At 41.2% G+C, this 25,712-nt stretch overlaps 1 protein-coding gene across 5 annotated transcripts in view; it reads left to right on the top strand.

Moving 5' to 3' along the window:
* The first annotated feature begins 19,496 nt into the window (after positions 1-19,496).
* Positions 19,497-25,712, top strand: part of DCLK1 (doublecortin like kinase 1) — a 346,275-nt gene continuing 340,059 nt past the window's right edge. For 4 of the 5 annotated variants that reach the window (XM_043576843.1, XM_043576859.1, XM_043576833.1 and 1 more), the window contains exons 1-2: positions 19,525-19,825; positions 24,849-25,243. In XM_043576843.1, the coding sequence (XP_043432778.1) occupies positions 24,868-25,243 (376 nt within the window). In that variant the 5' untranslated portion in view covers positions 19,525-19,825; positions 24,849-24,867. Of the gene's footprint in view, positions 19,826-24,848; positions 25,244-25,712 lie in introns of all 5 variants that reach the window. The other variant, XM_043576886.1, reaches the window with a different exon arrangement.

Below are 25,712 nucleotides of genomic sequence, written 5' to 3'. Positions count from 1 at the left end.
CCATCTGAGTTGTTCCAAAATCTGCTATTGGATCCTTTGATCATTCCTGACATTTGCACTTGAATATAGAGCTTCCACAGTTAGGTTGGGCCTGGTGAGGCTCAGGAGCTTGGGTCTCTGGTAAAAGACTTCTGTATCAGATATGAAGTGCTAACGTTTTTCTGGTCTCCCAGGTACAGTGCTCATAGATAGGACTCTGTTCTTCATTCAGAGCTGGTATATGGAAATGATAGAGGAATTCCTGAAATAGTCGTTCCTTTATTCAGCAGCAGTAATTATACAGATTTCTACAATCTGGAATTCTAAATTTTCAACAGAAAATCTTCAAGAGGAATTAAATACCATTTAGGCTTACACTGAGAAATCAGATACTTTTCTTATATATTATTAAGGGCCCAGATAAAGTAAAATCAGCATATAGGAGATTTCTTTTGGTTAGGATATAAAAAGTTGCAAGAGAACATTAATCTCACCCTAACAGTAGGAAAAAAGGATATGCTGCCAAAACGAAGGAAAGAAGGGAAGGAGGGAGGGGGAGAGACAGAGAGGGAGAGAGAAGGAAGGAAGGAAGGAAGGAAGGAAGGAAGGAAGGAAGGGAGGGAGGAAGGAAGGAAGGGAGGGAGGGAGGGAGGGAGGGAGGGAGGGAGGAAGGGTGGATCATAGAATTGAAGGTGCAAAGAAACATCAATGAACTATGTCCAAAAATTGGTGGGCCCTTCCCAGAAGTAGGGACTCATGAATGCTTTCATCCCCAATGGAGTGATGGGAAAAGAAGCAATAGGCCATGGAGGGGGAGAAATTAGGTAGCTGAACTTTTATTTAAGTGTAAACAAATTATTTATTTATTGAGGTATTATTGACATAACTGTACATATTCAAAGTGCACAATTTTTAAAAATTATTTATTTTTGAGGGAGGGAGAGAGAGAGACAGAGACAGAGAGAGAGAATCCCAAGCAGGCTTCACGCCGTCAGCTCAGAGCCTGACCTGGGGCTAGATCCCATGAACCATGAGATCATGATCTGAGCCTAAATCAAGAATCAGTCACTTAACCAACTGAGCTACCCAGGTGCCCCTCAAGTGCACAATTTGATAAGTGTTAATAAATGTATAAACCAGTGTAACCGTCACCACAATCAAAATAATGAACATATCCACTGCCCACAAGTTTTCTCCAGCCCCTGGATGATTTCTCCTTTCTACTCCTCATCCCATCTCAAGGCAACCATTTATCTGCTTAATATCACTAAGGATTAGTTGCATATTGTGGATTTTACTGATCCACTTGCTGGTGGACATTTGGCTTGTTTCCAGTTTTGGACTATTACAAATAAAACTGCTACAAACATTCCTGTATAAGACTTTTTATGGAAATATACTTTCATTTCTCCTGAATAACTAGGAATACAATGACTGGATCATATGGTAGGGTATATGTTTACAGTTCTAGGACACAGCCAAAATGTTTTCTGAAGTGGTTGTACCATTTTATTTCCCACCAGTAGTAAATGAGCCTCATCCCTCCGCATCCTTGTCAACACTTGGTAAGTCTAGTCTTTTAATTGTAGCCATTCTTTTTTTTTCAAGTTTATTTATTTATTTTGAGAGAATATAAGTAGGGGAGGGGCAGAGAGAGAGAGAGAGAGAAAGAATCCCAAGTAGGCACCATGCTGTCAACACTGAGCCCAGCGTGGGGCTTGAACTCAGGAACCGTGAGATCATGACCTGAGCTGAAATTGAGAGTCCGACATTCAACTGATTGAGCCACCCAGGCATCCCATAATTTTAGCCATTCTAATGGATGTTTAGTGATATCTTGTTGGTTTGGTTAACATTTACTTCAAGACTAATGATGTTGACCTTATTTGCCGTCAATATATTGTCCTTGTGTCCTTTCAAATATTTTCCGCACATTTTAATTAGGTTGTATTCCTACTATTGAATTTTTAAGGTTGTTTACATATTCTGCATTCAAGTCCTTCATCAGAAACATCATATGTAAATATCTTCTCAAATCAGTGACCTTATCTTTTCATTCTCTTAATTTTCAATATCTTAATAATTCTTTCCATTCTTAGTATCTTTAATTTTGATAAAATCTATTTTATCTTTTTTTTTTTTTTTATGGATTGTGGTTGTGGCCCTGTGTCTGAGAAAAATTTGCCTGACCCTGGGTCACAGAGATTTCCCTATGTTTTCTTCTAGAGTTTTATATTTTTAGGTTTTACAGTTTTTTAATGGCTTGGTTTTTTTTAATTTAAATATAATTAACATACAGTGTTAGTTTCACATGTACAGTATAATGATTCAACTATTCTATGCATCGCTCAGTGTTCATCATGGTAAGTGTGCTTTGAATCTCCTTTACCTATGTCACCCATGCCCCTACCCACCTCCCCTGTGGCAGCCACCAGAAGCAGAGTATTGCAGTTTAAATAGCTTATTGTATAAAGGCTTGTACATAAGTCCCAAATTTAGCATTTGAAATTCTTAGACCCGCTTTTTACCAATGTGATGAATCATATAGCTAACAATAGGAGAACAATAGCTAACATTAGGAGAAAAGAAAATAAAGAACAGCCTGATTCCTGGGTTTTGGTAATTTCTTTACAAATACAATAATCATTGTAGGACAAATTCTTTTGATGTGTTTACTTATATTAGTTCTGTTCCAACTGTGAGTTACATCATGTTACTCTACCCTTCAGTCCGTTTCTTTCTTATTTCCCCCACCTCCTCGCTTTTTAATCATCTTCCCTGAAATGCATTTGCCTTCTAGGCCCTTTCTAGGTTTAATGGTATAGTAGAAGGAGCTCTGACTTTTGAGGCAGATTTGCTCGCAAATCCTTATTCTGCCACCTTTATAATTATGAGACCTTTTGGAAAGTTACTTTACCTGTCAGTGAACATACTTTTCTTAATAAGTAAAAATGGAGCTGAATGCCTATGTCAAACAGTTGTCGTGAAGATTAAGTGAGAGAACACCTACAGGGTGGCTGCTGTAGAGTAGACCCTCAGCAAACATTCATTTTCTTTCTTTTTCATTATGTAATAATAAAATATAGTAATATAATATTTTGATCTGAAGTTATGATACAATAAACTTAGAATGTTAGATTTATTTTTGTTCTAATAACTCTTCTATCACTAAATTCCAATGTTTTTGTTCATTTCAATCTCTTTTAATCCAACAGTTTGCCCTTAAAAGGTGAACTCCTGAGATGGTTGCTGCTACTTGTTGTAATTATAGAATTTAACATATAAATAGATTGGGAGCCAATACAGTTCACTCTTTTGGTGAATTATGCTTTCCTAATAATACATGTACAATTGTATTGATATGAAAAACCATAGGGGAGACATGGCATTTACATTTATATTATATGTTCCATAATTGGGAAGTGAAGTAGAAATAGAAAATATTCTTTTTTAAACAATATTTTAATTGAGTATAGTGGACACATGATGTTACAATAGTTTCAGGTGTACAACCTAGTGACTCAACACTATATTTCAGGCTATACTCACAAGAATAACTACCATCTGTCACTATACAACACTTACAGTATCATTGGCTACATTCCCTATGCTGTACCTTTATTCCCATGACTTATACATTCTATAACTGGAAGCCTGTATGTCTTCCACTCCCCTTCACCCATTTTGCTCATCCTCCTACCGCCCTTCCCTCTGGTCACTATCAGTTTGCTCTCTGTATTTTTAGATCTGATTCTGGTTTTAGTTTGTTTGTTCATTCATTTGTTTTGTTTTTTAGATCCCACATATGAGTGAAATTGTATGGTTATTTGTCTTTCCAGTCTGACTTATTTCACTTAGCATAACACAATCAAGGTCCATCTGTGTTGTCACAAAATCATTACAAATTATATATCTGATAAGGGGCTAATAACCAAAATATATAAAGTACTTCTACAACTCAACACCAAAAAAAACAAACTACAATTTTAAAAAATGGGCAGAGGACCTGAATAGACATTTTTCCAAAGATGACACACAGATGGCCAACAGACACATGAAAAGATGCTCGATATCACTCATCATTAGGTAAATGCAAATAAGAACCACAATGAGATAGCATCTTATACCTGCCAGAAAGGCTAAAATCAAAAGGACAAGAAATAACAAATGTTTGTGAGGATGTGGAGAAAAAAGAACTCTCATGCACTGTTGGTGGGAATGTATATTGGTGCAACCACGGTGGAAAACATACAGAGGTTCCTAAAAAATAGAAATACCATATGATCCAATAATTCTATACTGATACTTGGTATTTACCCAAAGAAAATGTAAACACTATTATCTATTTTTTCTAGAGTCAGATTTGGTAAATTATATTTTTTAAGAATTTATTTTATCTAAGCTCTAAAGTGTCACTCATGAGTACTTTAAGACACAGAACAGATGAACACAAGGAAAGGGAGGAAAAAATAATATAAAAACAGGGAGGGGGACAAAACATAAGAGACTCTTAAATTTAGAGAACAAACAGAGGGTTAATGGAGGGGTTGTGGGAGGGGGGATGGACTAAATGGGTAAGGGACATTAAGGAATCTACCCCTGAAATCATTGTTGCACTATATGCTAACTAACTTGGATGTAAATTAAAAAAATAAAAAAGAAAAGAAAAAAAGAAAAGTTAAAAAAATAAAGTGTATTTCTATAGAGTTGTTTTAATATCCTCTTATTATCTTTTAAATACTTTCAGCATCTGAAGTTATGTCCATTTTTTACCCTTATTACTATTAATTTTCACCTTCTTTATTTTGTTGTTACTTGATATTGCCAAAGGTTGATTTATTTTATTAGTATTTTTAAGGAACCAACTTTTGTCTTTGGTGATGTTTGTATCACATTTTTGTTTTCTGGAACATTAAGTCAGCTCTGTTTTAGTTTTCTGTTGCTGTGTGACAAAAGACCACAAACTTAGCAACTTGAGCAATACCTGTTCATTGTCTTAAGTCTGGACATGAGTTAGCTGGATCCTCTGCTCAAGGTCCCACCAGCCTGAAATTAAGGTGTTGGCTGTGCCTGTGATTCTCATCTGAGGCCTGGGATTCTCTTCCAAGCTTACTGGCTTTAGCAGAATTTGTGATTACATGACTGTGCCCCCCTCTCCCCATTTTCTTGCTAGCTAGTGACCAAGGACCATTCTAAGCTTCCAAAAACCAAACACAGTTCTTTGCCATGTGGTCCCCGTGGTCTGTTCACAACATAGCTGTTTGCATTGTTCCAGGCCAGCATGAGAACCCCTGCTAAAGCTTTGAGTCTTTTTGGCTTCTGTCTCTGACCTCTAGATCCTCTTTTAAAAGGGTTCGCCTGATTAGGTCATGCCCACCCACATGCAACAATAGGGGATTAGGTTGGGTATGTGCACGAGGAGACAGAAATCTTGAGAGTCATCTTAGAATTTTCCTCATCTTAGAATTTTCCTACCAGAAGTTCTTAGATTTATCTTTAAAAAACCCTTATGTTGGTTTTTTTTCCTGTTGTTTTTAACTTTTGAAACTAGATGCTTAGTTCATTGGTTTTCTAAGGTATTTTTTAAAAATCCATCATAATTTCTTTGAGCAATGTATTATTAAAAGCATATTTGAAATTTTTTAAATGTATGGGTTTTTAAATTCATTTTCCTTTAATTATTCATTTCCTTCTTAATTGAATTGTAGGAGAGAATATTGACTGTATAATATCAATACTTGAAAATTTGTTGAAATTTTTTCCATTTTATTATTATAATTCTGTCAATGTTTTTTTTATGTTATTGAGGTCATGTTATTTCGTATATACCTACTTATAACCATTGTATGTCCTGGATCAATTAAATATTTTATCACGATGTAAGACCTCTTTATCACTAGAAGTTTTTACCTTGATATACTTGTCTCAATTTTGTAAGTGTTTTTGTGGTATAATTTCTCTATCCTTATATTTACAATTTTATTGTGTCTTTATAACTTAGATGTGTGTCTTGTCAACAGCATATATCTGGATTTAAAAAATCATGTCTAGCAGCTTGAGCTGTTAATTGGAGTTTTCAGCATACTCATGTTATTTCCAGAATCTTATTTTATGCTTTCTATTTGTTCTACTCTTCTATGGTTTTTAAATTCTCCTTTCATAGCTTATTTTGCATTAATTATAAAAAGTAGTAGTAGTATTTTAGAATAAAGTAATAATAATTAATAATATAATTTTTATTTTGGAACTTACACATCCTATATCTACTTTTTGTGATTTTTCTAGATATGTAAGCATTCGAGCTTAATCTGTTAATATGTAAATTTAATCAGCATTTCAGTTCTTCTTCCAAACTCAAAACACATAAAATTTTAACCACCTCTTCCATCACTGAATTTTAGTTCCATCTTTTTGTATCTCCACGTTATTATTTTTACACACTTAGTATTGTCATTTTCTTTGCTGTTCATTTCTTTTACCACCTGAGCATTTAAGTGAGAATTTATAGGTGGTAAACATTTTCAGTTTTAGTTTCTCTCAAAAATACCTTTATACCACTTTTACCCTTGAGAATTGTTTTCTTTGGTTTGCAATTGTAGTTGATAATTATCTTGTCTTGGCACCTTGAAGACGCCATTCCTCTGTTGTCTGGCTTCCATTTCATTCATTTCCGGATGAAGTTGGCCCTCATTATTTGCAGTAGTTTTGTCTATAAAGTTTGAAGTTACTGTAAACTATGAATTAGCAAATACTGAACTGTTGTTCCTAGAGGAAATACAGGGTTACGTCCCTCCTGTGAGCCTCTGGTCACAAAATTTTCATCAATGATCAATATATAGTCTTGTTTTATATGTGTTTTATACAGATTTTTGATTCATTAATATTGAAATCACAGCCAACAGCACTGTAAACCATGACTAAAGGGAGCTTATCCTGTTTGTCAGGCACATCACAACCTTTTTGCACTTAGGAAAGGTGCATTTCAGCATCATGCTTGGGAGACATTTTCAACAGCAAAATCAACAAAAAGCACAAAAATGGGAAAAATGAGGCACTCAATAGACTGTGGAAAGAACACATGTTTGTACTACTAGACCTGGAATAAGACAGAAGGATGCCTTGTCAGATCTCAACTGGGAACATGTGCTGGGAAACTCTGGTATTTTGCCAGCCTGTGCTTGTCCGTCAACAACCGTGAAAGGGCTGCAAGTACTGATTTTGGGGTCACAAATTTTAGCAAGTAGATAAATTTGGAAATGGGGAATCCGTGAATAAGGAGGGTCAGAATAGTTGGTCTTTTTTCTCAGTTTGTTTGTGCTCTGCAGTTTCACTATAAACTGTAAACTACAGTTATAAACTATAAACATAAACTATTAAAGTGAAGAAATAAGCATCTTCAAACATTCCCTGTCCCATTCTCTTTCTCTCTCCTCTCTGGATTTTTTGAACTTTAGTTTTTACGTATTAGTATTTACGACTCTTAACTAGCATTTAGTATCTTCTATCTCTTCATTTATCTATGTTGCATTATGGATTCATTCTTTGAATCTTATTTCTAGTTTGCTAAATCTTTTTTTGGCTGCACAAATCCGATAAAGCCATTGTTCAGATTTTAATTTCAGTTATTTTATTTATAATTGTTACAAATTCTCCTGATACTTTTCTTCAAATATACTTGGTCTTTTTCACCATTCCTTCCCCTTGTATCCTCTCTTTTATTTCTTTAAACATGTTATACACACATTTACATTTTTATATACCATGTTTGATACTACCACTAACAAACAATTTTGATTCTGATTTTTATTTTCTGCTATTTTTTTCTAGCTCATAACATCCATGATGCCTTCTTTACTGATATATTTTATGATTTTTAACCATGACTACATTTTTTGGAAGTTTATTAGTAATTTCTTGAGGCCTAGACTGTAGATGAGTTTCTTCGATGAGGTTTTAGTTTGCTTCTCCTAAGTGCTTGGAGACCATTTCAACTGAGTTGAGTACTTGAAGGTTTTTTGAGCCACAAGGACAGTGTGAATTTAGACCGCAAACCTACATGAGGCCCAACTTGTGTATCTAAATTCTTCTTTTTTTTTTAATTTTATTTTTAACTAATCTGTACACCCAACATGGGGCTTGAACTCACAACTGCGAGATCAAGAGTTGCATGCTTTACCTACTGAGCCAGCCAGGTGCTCCAGTGGTTAGTTTTTTTGTTTGTTTTGTTTATTTTATTATTATTTTTAAAATTTAAATTCAAGTTAGTTAACTATATATAGTGTAATAATGATTTCAGGACTAGAACCTATTTATCACTTACACCCAGTGCTTATCCCAACAAGTGCCTTCCTTAATGCCCATTGCCCATCTAGCCATCCCCCCACCTGCCTCCCCTCTAGCAACCCTCAGTTTGTTCTCTGTATTTAAGAGTCTCTTATGATTTGTCTCCCTCTCTGTTTTTATCTTCTTTTTGCTTCCCTTCCCTTATGTTCATCTGTTTCGTATCTTAAATTCCACATGTGAGTAAAATTATATATTTGTCTTTCTCTGACTCATTTCACTTAGCATAATACACTCTAGTCCATCCACATTGTTGCAAATGGCAATATTTCACTCTTTTTGATTGCTGAATAATATTATATTGTGTATATATATATATATATATATATATATATATATATATCACATCTTTTTTATCCATTCATCTGTCAATGGACATTTGAGCTCCTTCCATACTTTGGCTATTGTCAATAGTGCTGCTATAAACATCAGGGTGCACGTGCCCCTTTGAATCAGCATTTTTGTATCCTTTGGCTAAATACCTAGTAGTGCAATTGCTGGGTCATAGGGTAGTTCTATTTTTAATTTTTTGAGGAACCTCCATACTGTTTTCTAGAGTGGCTGCACCAACAGTGCAAAAGGGTTCCCCTTTCTCTGCATCCCTGCCAACATTCGTTGTTTCCTGAGTTGTTCATTTTAGCCATTCTGACAGATGTGAGGTGATATCTCACTGTGGTTTTGATTTGTATTTCCCTGATGATAAGTGATGTTGAGCATCTTTTCGTGTTAGCCATCTGGATGTTTTCTTTGGGAACGTGTGTATTCATATTTTCCATCCATTTCTTCACTGGATTACTTGTTTTTTGGGTGTTGAGTTTCATAAGTTCTTTATAGATTTTAGATACTAACACTTTATCTGAGATGTCATTTGCAAATATTTTCTCCCCTTCCGCCAGTTGCCTTTTAGTTTTGCTGATTGTTTCCTTCACCATGCAGAAGCTTTTTATCTTGATGACGTCCCAATAGTTCATTTTTTTGCTTTTGTTTCCCTAGCCTCCAGAGATATGTCAAGTAAGAAGTTGCTGCAGCCGAGACCAAAGATGTTGTTGCCTCTTTTCTCCTCTAGGATTTTGATGGCTTACTGTCTTACATTTAGGTCTTTCATCCATTTTGAATTTATTTTTGTGTATGGTGTAAGAAAGTGGTTCAGGTTCATTCTTCTGCATGTGGCTGTCCAGTTTGCCCAGCACCACTTGCTGAAGAGACTGTCTTTTTACCATTGGCTAGTCTTTCCTGCATGGTAAAAGATTAGTTGGCCATATGTTTGTGGGTCCATTTCTGGGTTCTCTGTTCTGTTCCATTGATCTATGTGTCTGTTCTTGTGCCAGCACCGTACTGTCTTGATGATTACAGCTTTGTAATACAGCTTGAAGTCTGGAATGGTGATGCCTCTAGCTTTGGTTTTCTTTTTTTAGGATTGCTTTGGTATTCAGGGTCTTTTCTGGTTCCATACAAATTTGAGGATTGTTTGTTCTAGTTCTGTGAAGAATGCTGGTGTTATTTTGATAGGGATTACATTGAATATGTAGATTGTTTTGGGTAGGATCAACATTTTAACAATACTTGTTCTTCCAGTCCATGAGCATGGAATGTTTTTCCATATTTTTGTGTCTTCTTCAATTTCTTTCATAAACTTTCTATAGTTTTCAGTGTACAGATTTTTCACCTCTTTGGTTAGGTTTATTTCTAGGTATTTTATGAGTTTTGGTGCAATTGTAAATGAGATTGATTCCTTGATTTCTCTTTCTGTTGCTTCATTATTGAAATGCAACTGATTTCTGTGCATTGATTTTATATCCTGTGACTTTGCTGAATTCATGGATCAGTTGTAGCAGTTTTTTTGGTGAAATCTTTTGGGTTTTCCACATAGAGTATCACATCATCTGCTAAGAGTGAAAGTTTGACTTCCTCCTTGCCAGTTTGGATGCCTTTTTTTCCTTTGTGTTGTCTGATTGCGATGTTAGGACTTCCAATACTATGTTGAATAACAGTGGTGAGAGTGGACATCCCTGTTGTGTTCCTGACCTTAAGGGGAAAGCTCTCAGTTTTTCCCCACTGAGGATGATATTAGTGGTGGGTCTTTCATGTATGGCTTTTATGATCTTGAGGTATGATCCTTGTATCCCTACTTTCTTGAGGCTTTTTATCAAGAAAGGATGCTGTGTTTTGTGAAATGCTTCCTCTGCAACTATTGAGAGGATCATATGGTTCTTGTCCTTTCTTTTATTGATGTGATGTGTCACATTGTTTTGTGGATATTGAACCTGCCCTGCATCCCAGGTATAAATTCCTCTTGGTTGTGGTGAATAATTCTTTTAATGTGTTGTTGGATCTGGTTGACGAGTATCTTGTTGAGGATTTTTGCATCCATGTTCATCTGTAGTTCTCCTTTTTAGTGGGGTCTTTGGTTTTGGATTCAAGGTGATGCTGGCCTCATAGAATGCGTTTGGAAGTTTTCCTTCCATTTCTGTTTTTTGGAACATCTAAACAATACGTGTTAAGTCTTCTTTAAATGTTTGGTAGAATTCCCCTGGAAAGCCATCCGGCCCTGGACTTCTTCTGTTTGTTGGGAGATTTTTGTTTGCTAATTAAGTTTCTTTACTGGTTATGGGTCTGTTCAGATTTTCTATTTCTTCCTGTTTCAGTTTTGGTAGTTTATATGTTTTTAGGAATTTATCCATTTTTTCCAGATTGGCTAATTTGTTGGCATATAATTGCTCATAATATTCTCCTATTAGTGTTTGTATTTCTGTGGTGTTGGTTGTGATCTTGCCTCTTTCATTCATGATTTTATTTATTTGGGTCCTTTCCTTTTTCTTTTTAATCTTGCCATTAATCTGTTCTACTGTTTTGTTGTTGTTATTGTTGTTTTTATTTTGATATCATTGATTTCTGCTCTAATCTTTATTATTTCCCATCTTCTGTGGGTTTTGGGCTTTATTTCCTCTCCTTTTTCCAGCTCCTTTCAGTGTCAGATTAGGGTGTGTATTTGAGGCCTTCCTTCTTTAAGAAGGCCTGGATTGCTATATACATCCCTCTTATGACCACCTATGCTGCATCCCAGAGGTTTTGGACTGTCATGTTTTCATTTTCATTGGCTTCCATGTACGTTTTAATTTACTCTTTAATTTCTTGGTTAATCAATTCATTCTTTAGTAGGATGTTCTTTAATCTCTAAGTATTCATGGTCTTTCTAAATGTTTTCTTGTGGTTGATTTCAAGTTTCATAGCATTGTGGTCTGAAAAGAGGCAAGGTATGATCTCAATCCTTTTCTACTTGATGAGGACTAATTTGTGACCCACTATGTGATCTATTCTAGAGAATGTCAGCACAGAGCCCATTGTGGGGCCCGAACTCACAAACTGTGAGATCATGACCTGAGCTGAAGTTGGAGGCTTAGTCCATACACTAAGCAGGTGGAGGGACTTGTGCCAGTCTTCTAGGGGATGTGCTTCGAGGGTACAGTTGGCTGGGCCTCGGTGTAACGGCTCCGTTTTCCACTAGGTAGCGCCGCTTAGCTTACTGGGGTGGATTACTTTGCATACACACATGCACATGCGTGGGAGAGGTAGAAATGGCTTCACCCAGCTCCCTAGTCTCTGGCACAGGAACTTTGCGCTCTCTCCCACCTGCAGTCAAGCACCCCTCCTTTGTCTCAGGCCTCTGTCCACTCCCTGCCTCTACCCTGTCCATATCCAAACTGTCCACCTGTCAGCTTATATTAAAATCTAGTTTGGCGACTCCAGCTTTCTTTTGATGACCATTCGAATGACAGTTGGTTCTCCATCCCCTTACTTTTAATCTGCAGGTATCATTAGGTCTAAAATGAGTCTCTTGTAAGCAGCATATAGGCGGGTCTTGCTTTCTTATCCATTCTGTTACCCTGAGTTTCATCTCAAATGAGGTTGTATTTCAAAACCCCTCACTTCAGAGACCCCTGTGGCTCCAACTCTCTGTGGGAGGGTCTCTCTGAGCAATGGCCGGGTGCTGGATTGCCCCAGAAAACGTTCATGTGATTGCTTAGTGGCAGAGGTTCAGAGATTATGGCAAATCACAACACACAGCCGGTGCCAGGTTTCACTGCACTCTGGCGTCTTTGTCCCAATACCAGCAAATGTGGCTGCCCTCCGGGGTCCCCTGGGACCTTTGCCTGTGGGGATGGCCTCTACCAAATGCTCTCCAAACAGGGGAACTGCTTCTCCCCATGTGGCACATGGACCCCTCAGCTGCCTGCTCCTGGGGATTCGCCCTTTTTCCTCACTGGAGCCCAGCCAGGCACCAAACTCTGGAACTTCAGACTCTGTGCTCCACTGTTTTTAGAATCCTGGTGGTGTTGAAACCCTCTTCTTTCTTCCCATCAGTGGTTTTGGGTAACAGATTTCTTGTTTGGTCTCCTGTGACTGTTTCCACCTTTTCTCTCCAACTACTTTTGGGGGGAGTGCTTTTCTTCCATGATCCTGATGCCCCGCACTCTCCCCCTTTCTTTTCTCTGTCCTCTCTCTGCAAAAACAGCTTCCTACCCTCCACAGCTTTTCTTTTTTCCAGTTCACCTCTCTGCACCTCATACCTGCTGAGTTCTGTGGCTCAAGTTATGCAGACTGTTGTGTTAATCCTCAGATCCCTTTCCTAGGTGTGCAAAATGGTTTGGTGTTGATCTAGCTGCGCTTCAGAGATGAGACAAGCTCAGGGTCTCCATGCTGCTTTGCCATCTTAACTCCTCCTCCTTGTGTATCTAAATTCTTAGGGAATATTTTCCTTCTTTACCTAACACCAGATTTTGAGACAGGTGCTCTTTTACTCAGAGTGCCCTCTGAGGCCACAGCTTCATGAATAGGGTTTCCTTTTCAGTGTTTCCCATTAAGTGTGTGCTCAGCTTTGTTTCCCAGTCCCCTGCCTTGGGAAGCTGTGAACACTGAAACTCAGTGCCCTCAAGGTAAAGCCAGTTCTGCTTCCTTACCCTCTTGTGTATTTGTTAACTTGGATCATGCTTACTGATTAAAACAAAAACAAAAACAAACAAAAACACCACAATATATTCAATCATCTGGCCTCATGTTTTATTAGAACCAAGAAAGGTAGGGCGGCTTTCCAGTGTTTAGTGTCACATTCATGTACACTAGATGAGTGTATTTAGATTTGTCGTATATTTTGAGTTGATTGTTAAGTCAATAAAAGTTCCAAAACATTATATACATTAACATACCACTTTTTTTTTCCATAGAAGACTATATGTTTCTATGTTTACATACACATGAAAAAAGTTTAGAGGAAAATATATGATACTTTTTTTTTCACCTAGAAAATTATCAAGAGCAGAACTTTAGTAAGTTTTCTCTTTGTTTGGAAGGAACCTTTCAGAATCCACTTCCACAAATAGAAAACAAAATAAAACAAGATAAAATAAAACTTGAGATACATTAAAAAGTTGCCAAAGATTCTTTGACTTTATGGATGAAGCTATTCAGTCTACGTGCATATTTGATAAAAGGACTACCACTGTTCTCTGAACCCAGGTCTAAAAAGTCCTAGATGTTTCTGGTAGATTCTACATTCCCAGGGTACTAGCATAACTATTGTGACTTCTTAAGTATTTGTGTCTTATAGAATCAATGAGAGATCTCAGGACATGGAATGCAGCAAAGTGGTATATTTTAATATAAGTGTGCCTTAATGAATATAAAAAGTGAATCATCTACTTAAGAAACTTCTGGGGGAAGATTGTGGCAAACTAAAATTCTATTCAAATGCATTTTAGCAAAGGTGACTATTTTGAGGCTACTTTTAGGATTAAGTAAAATTTTCCTTTTGTTGAGGGGGACACTTCCATGTTCTGGAACAGTGACAGAATGTATAAATACACACTTTAAAATTATTTTTCTGAAATGACTGTATAAAAAGCAACCTAAAATTTTAAATATTTTTCACTCGGAGATGCTGTATTTAATCTATGGACTTAAAAAACTCCACGGATTTAAATACCTTAATAAGCGCTGATTCACATCATCAGGGAAACATAGTACAACCGGAAGGAAGTTTCCCTCCCACCCACTGTTCTTCCCTGCCACCCTCTCCAACTGAGACCTTGAAAGTGAAATTTTTCTTATTCCCCTGTGCTTCTCCACTATGCTCCAATAGCAGCCAGGAAAGCAAGAGGAGCTTTTAAACATGCAGATCTGATCTGGCCAGATTTCTGCTTAAAACTCTTTAGTGATTTCCCTTTTCTCTTACAACAGAGCCCACATTCCCTAATATGGCTCTCGGACCTGGACCCTGAAGGGGTCCTACCCACATTCACAGCCCACGTCTCTCCACTCTGCTACAGCTACTCCGCCCATCTCCTGCTCCTAGAACAAGCTGCTTCCCACTCAGTTTTCACAGGGCTATTTTTTCTGCTTGGAATCATACTCTCCCACCCTGTTGCCTGGCTGGCTTCAGGTCTCTGCTTAAATGTTACTTCCTTGGGGAAGCATTCTCTGAAGCTCTTTGTTCTTTTCCTTCCCAGTACTTAGCCATTTTGAAATTAAATAATTATTTGTGTAAGTATGTGTTTAACATCTGTGTCCCTACAGGCTGTCAATGCCATGGGCAGAGAATCCTTGTAATTCTACCTCATAACTGCATTACTCTCACCTAGCACACAGTGCCTGGCACATTGGAGACACTTGAAATTTATTTCTTGGGTGAATGGATGAATGGATGAAAAAGTGGTATGGAAGGCAATGATACAATCCTAGATGGAAAAACACAAATTTTAGCTATCACTAGATCTCTAGATGTTTATTTGCTATGGAGAACATGTTAATGTCTGTACTTACCAAGTACATTGAGAGTCATTTGCCATCAGTGGTCAACTTGGAGAGAGATCCTGGGCAGTGAGCTGACAGAGCCTGCTGTGACCATGTTCCTGCTGAAAGCTTTTAACAGCAACCGAGATGACGATGTTGGTGTGGTGTTAATCAGACGGACAAAAAAAAGCTGAAGTGACATAATGAGCCCAAAAAGGATCTCACTCCACGGGTTGAAAGGTTGATCACATAACAACAGACAAGTTAATAAGGGAAAATACAGAGCGTTGGACTCAGGTGCCCCAAATCTAATTGAACAAATACAGGATAAGGGACTTTAAGAGCAAAACACGTGAAATGCATGGAGATTTTAGTTGACTGCATGAATCAATAGTGCAGCACGCCTGCCAGAGACACTGATGTGATGTTAGGCTCCTTTAATAGAAGCAGTGTGTTGAGAACCATCGAAGTCATGGAACTTCCCCAGTCAGACCACCCTGTCGCGCCTCGTCCAGTTCTGAGAAGCAGACGTGGCGGGAGATACCGACAACTGCACACCACGGGCGCTTCCAAACTATGTCACATGAGACATAGTTGAAGGGCTGGAGCACCTGGGTGGCTCAGTGAGTTAAGGATCTGACTTCATCTCAGGTCACGGTCTCCTGGTTTGTGAGTGGGAGCCCCATATCTGGCTCTCGATGCTGTCAGCACGGAGCCCACTTTGGATCCTCTGTCTCTTCGCTCTCTGCCCACTTGCATTCTCTCTCTCTCCCCAAAATAAAATAAACATTAAAAAAAAAAAAAAGAAATGGTTGAAGGACTGGGGATTCCTAGTTAATGAAGACTAGAATTTGGTAGCATGCAAGAGGGCTGTTAAGTAAAAGGCGGGGCCATTAGATTTATTCTCATGTAGATTGAAAGAGAAGACCTGGGGGAAGTGTGTTTAATCTGAGGAGCTGCCCAGCAGAGGAGCGGGCTGTGCTCAGTTCCCTTCTACTGAGGGAAATTACACTTTAAGAATTACACAGGAAAGGGAGAAATGAGCTTTGGGAAGCTTTTTGGGAAGCGCTCTGTCAGTTTAAGAGAGGGCATCTCAAGGTGGTAGAGTCCCTTCCTGCTTTGTGAATGTCCCAAACCTTGTGTAGTTTGGCCCCTTGGCGTATTTGGAGTGCCAAGCCAGAGGTAATTGGCTAGTGAAAAAATTATTTATAGAGATCTCGGCCACTGTGTCTAGAATCCCGTGACCTAGCTTAACTCTCAGAGGATAATCTTACTTCTCTCCACTTTTGTCATATGGGCCACGATTAGAAGGCTGAAAGACCACTTGTTATAGAGGGCATTCATGCATGGGGTAAAAATTGGACAGGCTGCTGTCAATGTCCCTCATCACTGACTTTCTGGCTTTCTAGTAGAAGGCAGAAGTAAGTGCTCTGTAATTAGGGGGAATTATGAACAGATGTGGGAAGTGCCATAAAGAGCCTTTACTGTACAGGACGAAATGAAAGGAAAATCAGAATGATGATCATATTCTATAAAGCTGTTTCTCACAACTTACTGGTGGTCAATTAATATGCTTAGGTACCCCAACCCAGGAGCACTGCATGCCCTTGGCCCCGGAGGAGGACTGCAGGGAGATTATGGAAGGGACAGAGTAAATTCCCTTCCAGAGAGAAGAACAGAGAGTGTGTCACTTCCTGCTAATATCCCATTCCCTGTTATTCTCTTTGAATCTACATGATGGAGCTTATTTTCTATGAAGAAGCCAATAAAAGGTATCTGGAAAGGGATACATGGTCAACTAAAAAGTATTTTTCTTTAGTTCTCTTTTTCTTCCTTGGTTTGGACCTGAAAACTTACGTTCAGGGGGGAAAAAAACACCCCACATACACACACATGTAGCTAAGATTGTCCATCAACCTGAGTCAGAGGTAACTCAAATACTCTCATGAAAAGTTCAGTTCAGAACAGATATATTTGATAATACCCATCACTAAAGAAAGCAGTGTTCACAACAGCCAAGAGTTGTTCTCTCTCTCTGTTATGAAATGACAAATTCATTGATTAAAAGGCTGTATTTTCCAAAAGAGAATACACTTCCGACTACAATTTGGTATTGCTTTATAAGCATATGGCCATAGCAATTGGAAAACTGACTTGAATTTTAAAACACAGGGATTTTAAAAATGGAGGAAGGCTCGACATTTATTAGCTGCACGACTCTTTGCAGATGATGTAACTTCCCTACGCCTAAATTCCTTTATCTGTAAGGTAAGGATACTGATGCCTACCTTGAATAGGATGAGTATGAAATAAGAAAATGTATAGAAGTCGTGGCACAGCAAAAAGCAAACGGTCGGTTACTGGGAGTCATTGACAGAGCTTTGGCCAAGCCACTGTCAATCTTGTAGGATGCGGAGCTGTGGCAGTCTGCCTGCAAAGGCAACTGGGGTGCACGGCTCGGACAGCGTTAGTTTCCTAGTTTCCGGGGGTTGCAGTGAGATCTCCGTTAACTTCAGATTTTCATGAGGAAAGGATGCATTAATTCCAGTCACTTCTTTGATCGATACCCTGGGAATGTCAAGGAAGCAACATCAGTTTTTTGAAAATTACTTGAATTAGGAGTTTCCTGGATAAATTCATTAAACTTCCTAGAAGTAACTTACGCACTCCTGTAATTACTTCTGTCAGGTCACTGGGTGCCAGCTAGTGCCAGCCTGCTGTTCTGACTGAATATGACCACAGTGTAGTAACCTCTGACTACTGAGCGTGCCCATCTATTATCAGTGCCCTGGGTTTTCCGAAAGACTAAATGATGCCCAACTACTTCTAGTGAGAGCAGTTTGCAACTGAGAGAATCAAACTCAAAGGTGTTTTATTGTTGTTTTAAACACGTTATCTGCATGTTCCAGGTAGGCCAGCTAGGAAAATGCTAAGTTTTGGTTGAATTACTTAAAGTGCTGGAGAAATGACCCTGATAGAATATCCATAGGGGTTAGGAAATGGAATTTATTTCTTGGTTTAGCATTTTGGCAGACATTGCATCGTATTTGTCGCTTAAAAGATAAATAGAAGTTCTGATTTCTGTTCTCAAGAAAATACACTTGGCTCCTCACTTTCTCTGCACTTACCCCTTGGGCCTTCATTTTGCATTAGAATTTGAAGGGAAAGTCTCAGTACTTTGCATTTAGTTAATTTGTTGAGTTCATGTACCCACATCCCTGGGCTATTAAACAGTTCAAAAATAAATATTGCAGCAACTTGTTGAATATGCAACATGTTCTCATTTGAGTGGCATTTTATAACAAATGGTAATTATTTAGTATTTACATAATACTTTGAAAATATTTCAGATTAGCTCTTATTAATAAGAAGTCAAATCTGTAACTGGGCTCACTGGGCAAGAGAAAAATAAAATTTTGATTTTCCACGGAAAGTTTCATGCTGAAGAGAGAAAAATACACATGTGTGCATATGTGGGACAGATACATGTCCCAAGAAACTTGACTGAAGGAGATTAACTGGACCAAAATTTAGGCTGCCCAGTGAAGCCGGCTAAGGTTTCACAAGTCAGCAACCTGTTCCCACTCCCTGGGTTTTTGTGCAAACACTGGAGGAAGCTGTGAACAGCCTGGGTTCTGAGAACATTCCTGCCCGGGAGGGAAGGCTTGTGGTGAGCTAATGGGGCTTTCCAGTGCTGACCGCTAGCTTTGGCAACCCCCAGATCTCCAGTAGTGAAACCTGGCCCTTAAGTTATCAAGCGCCCAGTGTGACATCTTCGGCTCTAAGCAGAGTTCACTATTTTAAGGGTGACTCAAGTCCTGGGGTCAAATGGAGATGACTGGTGGGGTCTGTGAACAGATCTGGTCCTTCCCAATAAAGGGTCTACTACAGTGTGTAGACTGGGAGAGTAGGGGGTAGGTCCTCCCTGGAGGAAGTGCATGGATGCCTCTCGGACAAGAGGGATGAGAGTGGATCACGTTGGCTCCCATAATCCTGGCAAGTGTTAAATCATGAAGTATGTGTGGGGGGCTGTGTGTGCGGGGGTGGGGGAGGAGGAAGTAACTGTTTCCCTTGTCTCCCCTGAGGGAGGGGGCCTCACCGCTGCGCCGCCTCTCACCTCTCCACCCCTCACCTCTTCATCTCGCACTTTTCCTGGCTCGGACCTGGCCCCTTCCACGTTCTCTTCCTCTGCCCCCAGGCCCCCCATCCGATCTTCCCCTATCTCCAGACAACCACTCCCGAGGAATGGGGGAGGTCTGGGGGTTTGTTCAAGCCAGCTGCACCGAGGTCGCTGCGGTCATAGAGGGCGCGGGGAGGGGGCGGACCCCGGGCGCAGCCGTGGTGGGTGCGCCCGGCCAAGAAGGGCGGGGGCGCCGGAGCGCGCACGCGGAGGAGGGGAAGGACGGAGCGGGGAGGGCGTGTGAGCCAGTGAGCCACAAGAAAAGGGAGCGCGCCCGCCGCCGCCGCCCTCCTCCGGAGAGAGGCTGGAGCGAGGCTGTGCGAAGCGCCGCATTTCAATGAGAACCGGCCGAGGCACATCCCTGCGCTAGCGGCTGCAGCCGAGACGCCCGCGCTCCAGCAGCTGCTGCAGCCCAGTCCCGGCCCCGCCGCCGCCCCGCAGCCCCGCAGCCCCGGCCGCGCCCAGCTGGGTGAGGACAGCACCAGGAGGCGGCCCCGAGCGCGGCCACAAAGACCCCCGGCGGCGTCTCTCCGCGGACCGGTGCGTGGTTTGCCTTTGCTGGGGAAGGGAGCCGCGGGCAGGGTTGGCCGGGAGCCCCGCCGGGGGCTCGCGGCGCCTGCTCTTCCCGCAGCCGCGGGGCGCCGAGGTAGCCCGGGGCGCGGAGGGCAGGGCGGGCGCCCCCCTCGGCCCGCTGCCGCCACCCCGCCCGCAGTTCCTCGAAAGGCGCTGCCCTGCCCTGGCCAGACTGGCCCCGGCCGGGGACGGTTTGTAGGGGCGGCTCCGGGGCTGCTGGCACCTGCCTCTTTTGTCTGGTGCCACCGGGCTTAAAATGGGGAGTAGGGCGAGCTCTCCCCCGCCCCCCCCGCCCCCCCCGCCAGGCTTTTCGCCACGTTGTTAGTGGAGATGGAGAGCCAGGGCGGAGGAGCTGGGCGAGGTGTTTGTCATTGTCAGAACTGGCCGCCGAGCGAAGACCAAGTCTGCGCCTAGAAGGAGTGGCCTGGCCAGGCCTCTTATTGTGTGTGTGCTTTCCCGTGTGCCCGGGAGGGTTGTGTGCGTGAAGATGGGGCGATCTGTGCGTGGTGGGTGGCTGCAGTGTGGGTGTTGCGAGTACATTTACAGGGTCTCAAGTTCCTTCGGGGACAGCGAGCCTGCCTCCTGTAGAAATTAGTACCTGCAGTGCTAAAAGCATGCGGAGAGGAAATGGCATTTTCCTCCTAGCGGGAGCGCACGCACAGCCTGCATTGCCCCACAAAAGAGGCTGCTTTTGAAAACCAGGTTTGCGCGGAATCACTGCTGGATTTAGCCAGGAAATGCTTGTAAGAGATGGAGCAAATGAAAGGTTTCATTCAAACCGGCTCCCTCTCCACACCTGTGAGTGTGTGTCCAGATTATGGTGCACACGCGTTCAGCGGCCACACTGCAGGGTGTTTCGTGAATACGCTTTATGAATGTTCCTAAATATATCACCTTTCCACTGGAAAGGAAAGTAGGACAGTCTTTTAGGTGTGAAATGTCACATGAAGGCCATTGAGAAGGGATTTCCAGAGGGGTTATCTGCAGGAACATTATAAAAGATTGGCACACATCCTGTGTGATCTGTGTCCAGCATGATGCGTGTACTCTGAAGGTATGTGTGTGCCTCTTATTTCATACCTGCCCATCCACCTGCATCCTAATCCCACTGGCAAAATATGCCTTGGGATTTACAGCTCCAGCATCTATTTAGATGTGGTCATCTTTATGCCAAATTATATCTTGGGGTGGGGGTGTGTGTGTTTGTGGAAATCTCTGAAACGGGAACTCATGTCCTCCTCTAGAGGAGGAACACAGAGTTTCCTCAAAATGGTGAGAAATCCCACAGAAGACAATTGAGGGTGCTGATTTCTTGGGATGGCAGTGTTTATAGAATATCTCTGAGAAGAGCCGGGCCCCGTCTTTTCCCTCCCAAGTGTCTATGATCTCTGTGGCCAGGGCGGTGTGGTTTCCCTTCTTGGTACCGTGACACATGTGTACCCAGGCCTCTAGCCACCTACGGTCTGTGAACCTGTGTCTCTGTGCTTTGGAAGTCTTCCTGTGCAGAAAGCAAGGACCTGTGGAAGCCCAGTGACTCTTCTTCAGGACCCCTTGGTTCAAATATATGACCGAGCCAGTTGAAGAGCTGAGACAGCCAAGACAGGAGAAGGAACACCTCTTTTGATGCCGCATATGATTACTGGAACATTAGTGTGTAGTGTGGTTTTTGCCATCCAGTTAGTGGTAGCTGTAGCCTTGAAAATGATTTCACTTTGTCGCCAACATCATTGCTGACTTTTGGGCAGGCTCAGTGAAAGGAAGTCAAAGATGTGGTACTTGTCCTGGTTGAATGTATGATCAAGTTTGAGGAAACAGACAAATAAAATTAACTTTTTTTTCCATTTTAATTTTTTCTATTTCTGATTCCTCTAGGGACTTCCATCAGTTGCCAAATTATTTGGCTTTTGCAAATTGTGAATCACTAGATTAAAGCCCCTTCAGACTACATCAGCACACTGGTGACACAATTGTGTCATCCTTCGCTATGGTCCTGCTTGTTGTCTTTTGGTTTGTATAGATTTGTGAGGAAACCTCTAAGGTTGGAAGATTGATTACTGCCTTTAAAAATAGGGGCAGCTGGGTGGCTCAGTTGGTTGTGTCCAACTTCGGCTCAGGTCATGATCTCACGGTTTGTGAGTTTGAGCCCCACATTGGGCTCCGTGCTGACAGCATGGAGCCCACTTGTGATTCTCGCTCCTCTTTCTGCCCCTCCCCCACTCTCTCTCTTGCTCTAACTTAAAAAAAATTGAAAAATAAAGAAAGAAACTAATAAAACAAACTTCAAAAGCCAAATTGGCCTCTATAATATATGAAGTTTGAAGAGCTTAGTGAGTTAGCATGGTACCCCATTGTCCCCTCCCCCCATACAAACACCCCTTTTTGGAAGACAAAAGAGCTCCTTTTGAGAAGAGACCAAACAGTAGGAGCAGTTGTGATACCATGGACAAAGTATTGGTTCTGTTACTCAGTTAATAGTTGCCTGAAGAACTAGATATCAAGTGATCACTGTTTCAAAGTTATCCAACTTCGAAATCAACGAAACTGATTCGTATCTACCTACATATGCTATAACTTTTTCTGGAAGATACAAATTTAGACTATTATGAGTTATTAAGAGGCCTGAGGTAGTTTTTTTCATATTTGTAGGAAAAAAAATACTGAACTGCTTATCAGTCCAGGTTTGAATCACACCCTGGCCCCCATTGGGGTCAGCAATGGAATCCTGAGCAAGTGAAGATAATAGAGGCCAGGTGACCACTACCCACTCTGTCTGGAGATGGGGCCTTCCGCAGAGTGACCTCCCCAAGGTCACAGGGCTATTTAAAAAAAACCCTACTTTACATGGATGAATGGATCTAGGGAGGATCTCAGGGAGTCTGGCCTCGAAGACCTATCACATGGGGTAGAAAGGAGGGAGTGCCAGCTTCCGAGTCAGTCAGAGTAAACCCAGGTTCAAATCCCAACTCCCTCAATTATGATAACTCCAGGACCCTGGATATATATATCCTGTCCTCACCTTCAATCGTAATAATATTACTGACCTCAATGGATTATTGTGAGGTTTAGAAGGGAATTTTTAGCAGATTACACAATAATTGATTGCTGAATAATAGTGTCAGCCACATCATAGACATTCAATAAACATTAGCTTTTTCCACTTCATTTCAGGAGTGCACAATCCCTAGCAGTGCTTTTAAACATGAATTTTTAGCCACTCTGAATAGACCAGAGGTTAGTTTACTGAGGGTCGAGGAAAGGTCAGGGAGGCTGGATTGACCTTCAGAAAGGCAACCTTGTCTATTTGGTGGGATTTGGGGAGCACTCCTAAGGTTCTTGCCCCAGATTTTCCCTTTCCCTTATATTGTGTTTCATCATGCCTGAAATTTTGTCGTCAAAACTTTCTTCTGAATGCTTTCTAGATCATTCTGTTAAAATACGGATCCCCTGCAAGGTTAGGCCACAGGCCTTTATCAGCTAACCTCTTAGCAAGGATGAATTGATCCCACAGGCAGCTTGCTGATGACAGGGCTCCATAGAAAGTAATACGGGAACTAGGGGCACCTGGGTGGCTCAGTAGGTTAAGGGTCCGACTTTGGCTCAGGTCATGATCTAGCGGTTCATGGGTTTGTCCCCTGTGTTGGGCTCTGTGCTGATAGCTCAGAGCCTGGAGCTGCTTCAGATTCTGTGTCTCCCTCTCTTTCTGCCCCTCCCCTGCTCGTGCTGTCTTTCTGTGTCTCAAAAATAAATAAACATTAAAAAAATTAAAAAAAAAAAGTAAAATGGAGACCGTGAGGGTACAAGCATATACCTTTCAGAAGGTCATAAGGTGAAAATCAGGCAGACCCATAAGGAGCTTTTCCTTACCAGAAAAGGGGGAGATTCTTTTCCTGCTAGTTGTTTCTGTGACAGAGTTAAGAGGAAAGCAGATTTTATTAATAAACAACATTAATACTTATCTCATGCTAGACACTCTCCCAAGTGCTTCAGGTATTAATACTTAAGGTAGGTATGATTAGCTTCCCTATGTGTAGTTGAGGAAGTGAGGCTTAAAGATGTTGATCCAGACTGTGTCCTGGACTAGCTGTGTCACCTTGAGGAATGTACTTGCTCAGCATCTCTAAGCTCCTGTTCTCTCAGCGGCAAAGACAAAGTGGAAGGAGAGGCAGAGCCCTCCCAAGAAGTAACTTTTCTCCCTTCTTGTTCTTCTTTTTCCTCTTCTTCTCTTCCTCCTCCTCCTTTTTCTTCTTCTTTTTTTTTTTAACCCAACTTATCTGAAGCACTAAATGTCAGTAAAGGAGTTATGGTGAAATCACTTTTAGAAAACGCTGCTATCTAATATATGAATGTGTTGGAAAATCTTCAGTTGTTAGAACCCAGGGATTGATTCAGTTTGCTCTCCATCTGGCCAGGGGGAGTGCAAAGCTGCATGAGAAGTTTATAATGTGACTGTTAAATGCTGACCGCCTCTTTTGTTTCCTGGCCCACCACCACTACTATCTTTAGCCCTGTGTAATATGAAAGCTTATCTTCCCTCTCCCACCAGAGCGAGCACATGGTAGGGAGGTTTGGGCTTTGTAGCCCAGCAAATGTGGGTGGGAGGTCTCGGTTCAAGCATTTCCCAACTGTAGGACCTGAAGACATTTTTCTGTGCCTCATTTTATTCATCTGTAAATAGGGATAATAGTCCTTGGAAGGGTTTGTTGTGACTTGGAAATAACAGCTGTCCAGAACCCAATAGGTGGTCAATACATAGGAGCTGTTTCTAATGAACCTGGGGTTGATTAATAAGCTGTTTCCGCAGAGGCTGCCGCTTCTACTTCTTCGTTGTCTTCCTTCTCTTCCAACTTGATAACTCATATTAAATATATCATCAACTGCAGCGATATTTCCACCAGCTGCTCTGGAGCTGAGCCTTTCAAATCATGGTCTTAAAATAACATCAGTATGTGTCTCTGTTTTTTTTTTTTTTTTTTCCTTCTGTGCCTCCTAGGTTCCACTTTAACTCCATCATGTCCTTCGGCAGAGATATGGAGCTGGAGCACTTTGACGAGCGGGACAAGGCGCAGAGATACAGCAGAGGGTCGCGGGTGAATGGGCTGCCGAGCCCAACGCACAGCGCCCACTGCAGCTTCTACCGAACCCGCACGCTGCAGACCCTCAGCTCTGAGAAGAAGGCCAAGAAAGTTCGTTTCTATCGAAACGGAGATCGATACTTCAAAGGGATTGTGTATGCCATCTCTCCAGACCGCTTCCGATCCTTTGAGGCCCTGCTGGCTGACTTGACCCGAACTCTGTCGGATAACGTGAATTTGCCCCAGGGAGTGAGAACGATCTACACCATTGATGGGCTCAAGAAGATTTCCAGCCTGGACCAACTGGTGGAAGGTGAGCGCGAACTCCCAAGGGACCCTAGAGGATGCTTTCTCAGGTTTCCGCATTGTTCTAGGCACCTGCACTTGATCGCTAAGACACATCAGCCTCATTCAGCTCCGACCCTTATGGTTCACAGATCTGGGAGTTCACTTTGCTGTACTGTAGTGGAAAAAGGAAGAAAAAAAACCCGCTAATGTTATTAGGTCAGGCTTCTTATAATGATGGACTGAGGGAAAAGGTGTCTTAATTCTCCCGCGTTCTCTGTTTCTTTTCTCATACCCATGCTACATTAATTTTAAAAGCCTGTTTTTATATCTTTAATCACATCGTTCGTATTCATTTCTAGATGCAAATGAACTTTTGCTGTCTGAAATTACTTGAACTGAAAATACCTAATGGATCGTGAAAGTTTTGAGTAGAAGGGAACCTTATGTAGGTAGCAAGCCCATTAATTCTGTCACTGGAGACTGAGGCCTAGAAA

Source organism: Prionailurus bengalensis, chromosome A1, assembly GCF_016509475.1.
Source record: "Prionailurus bengalensis isolate Pbe53 chromosome A1, Fcat_Pben_1.1_paternal_pri, whole genome shotgun sequence".
NCBI lineage: Eukaryota > Metazoa > Chordata > Mammalia > Carnivora > Felidae > Prionailurus > Prionailurus bengalensis.
The sequence above is the reverse complement of the archived record's forward strand: the minus strand, read 5'-3'. Positions and strand labels throughout refer to the sequence as shown.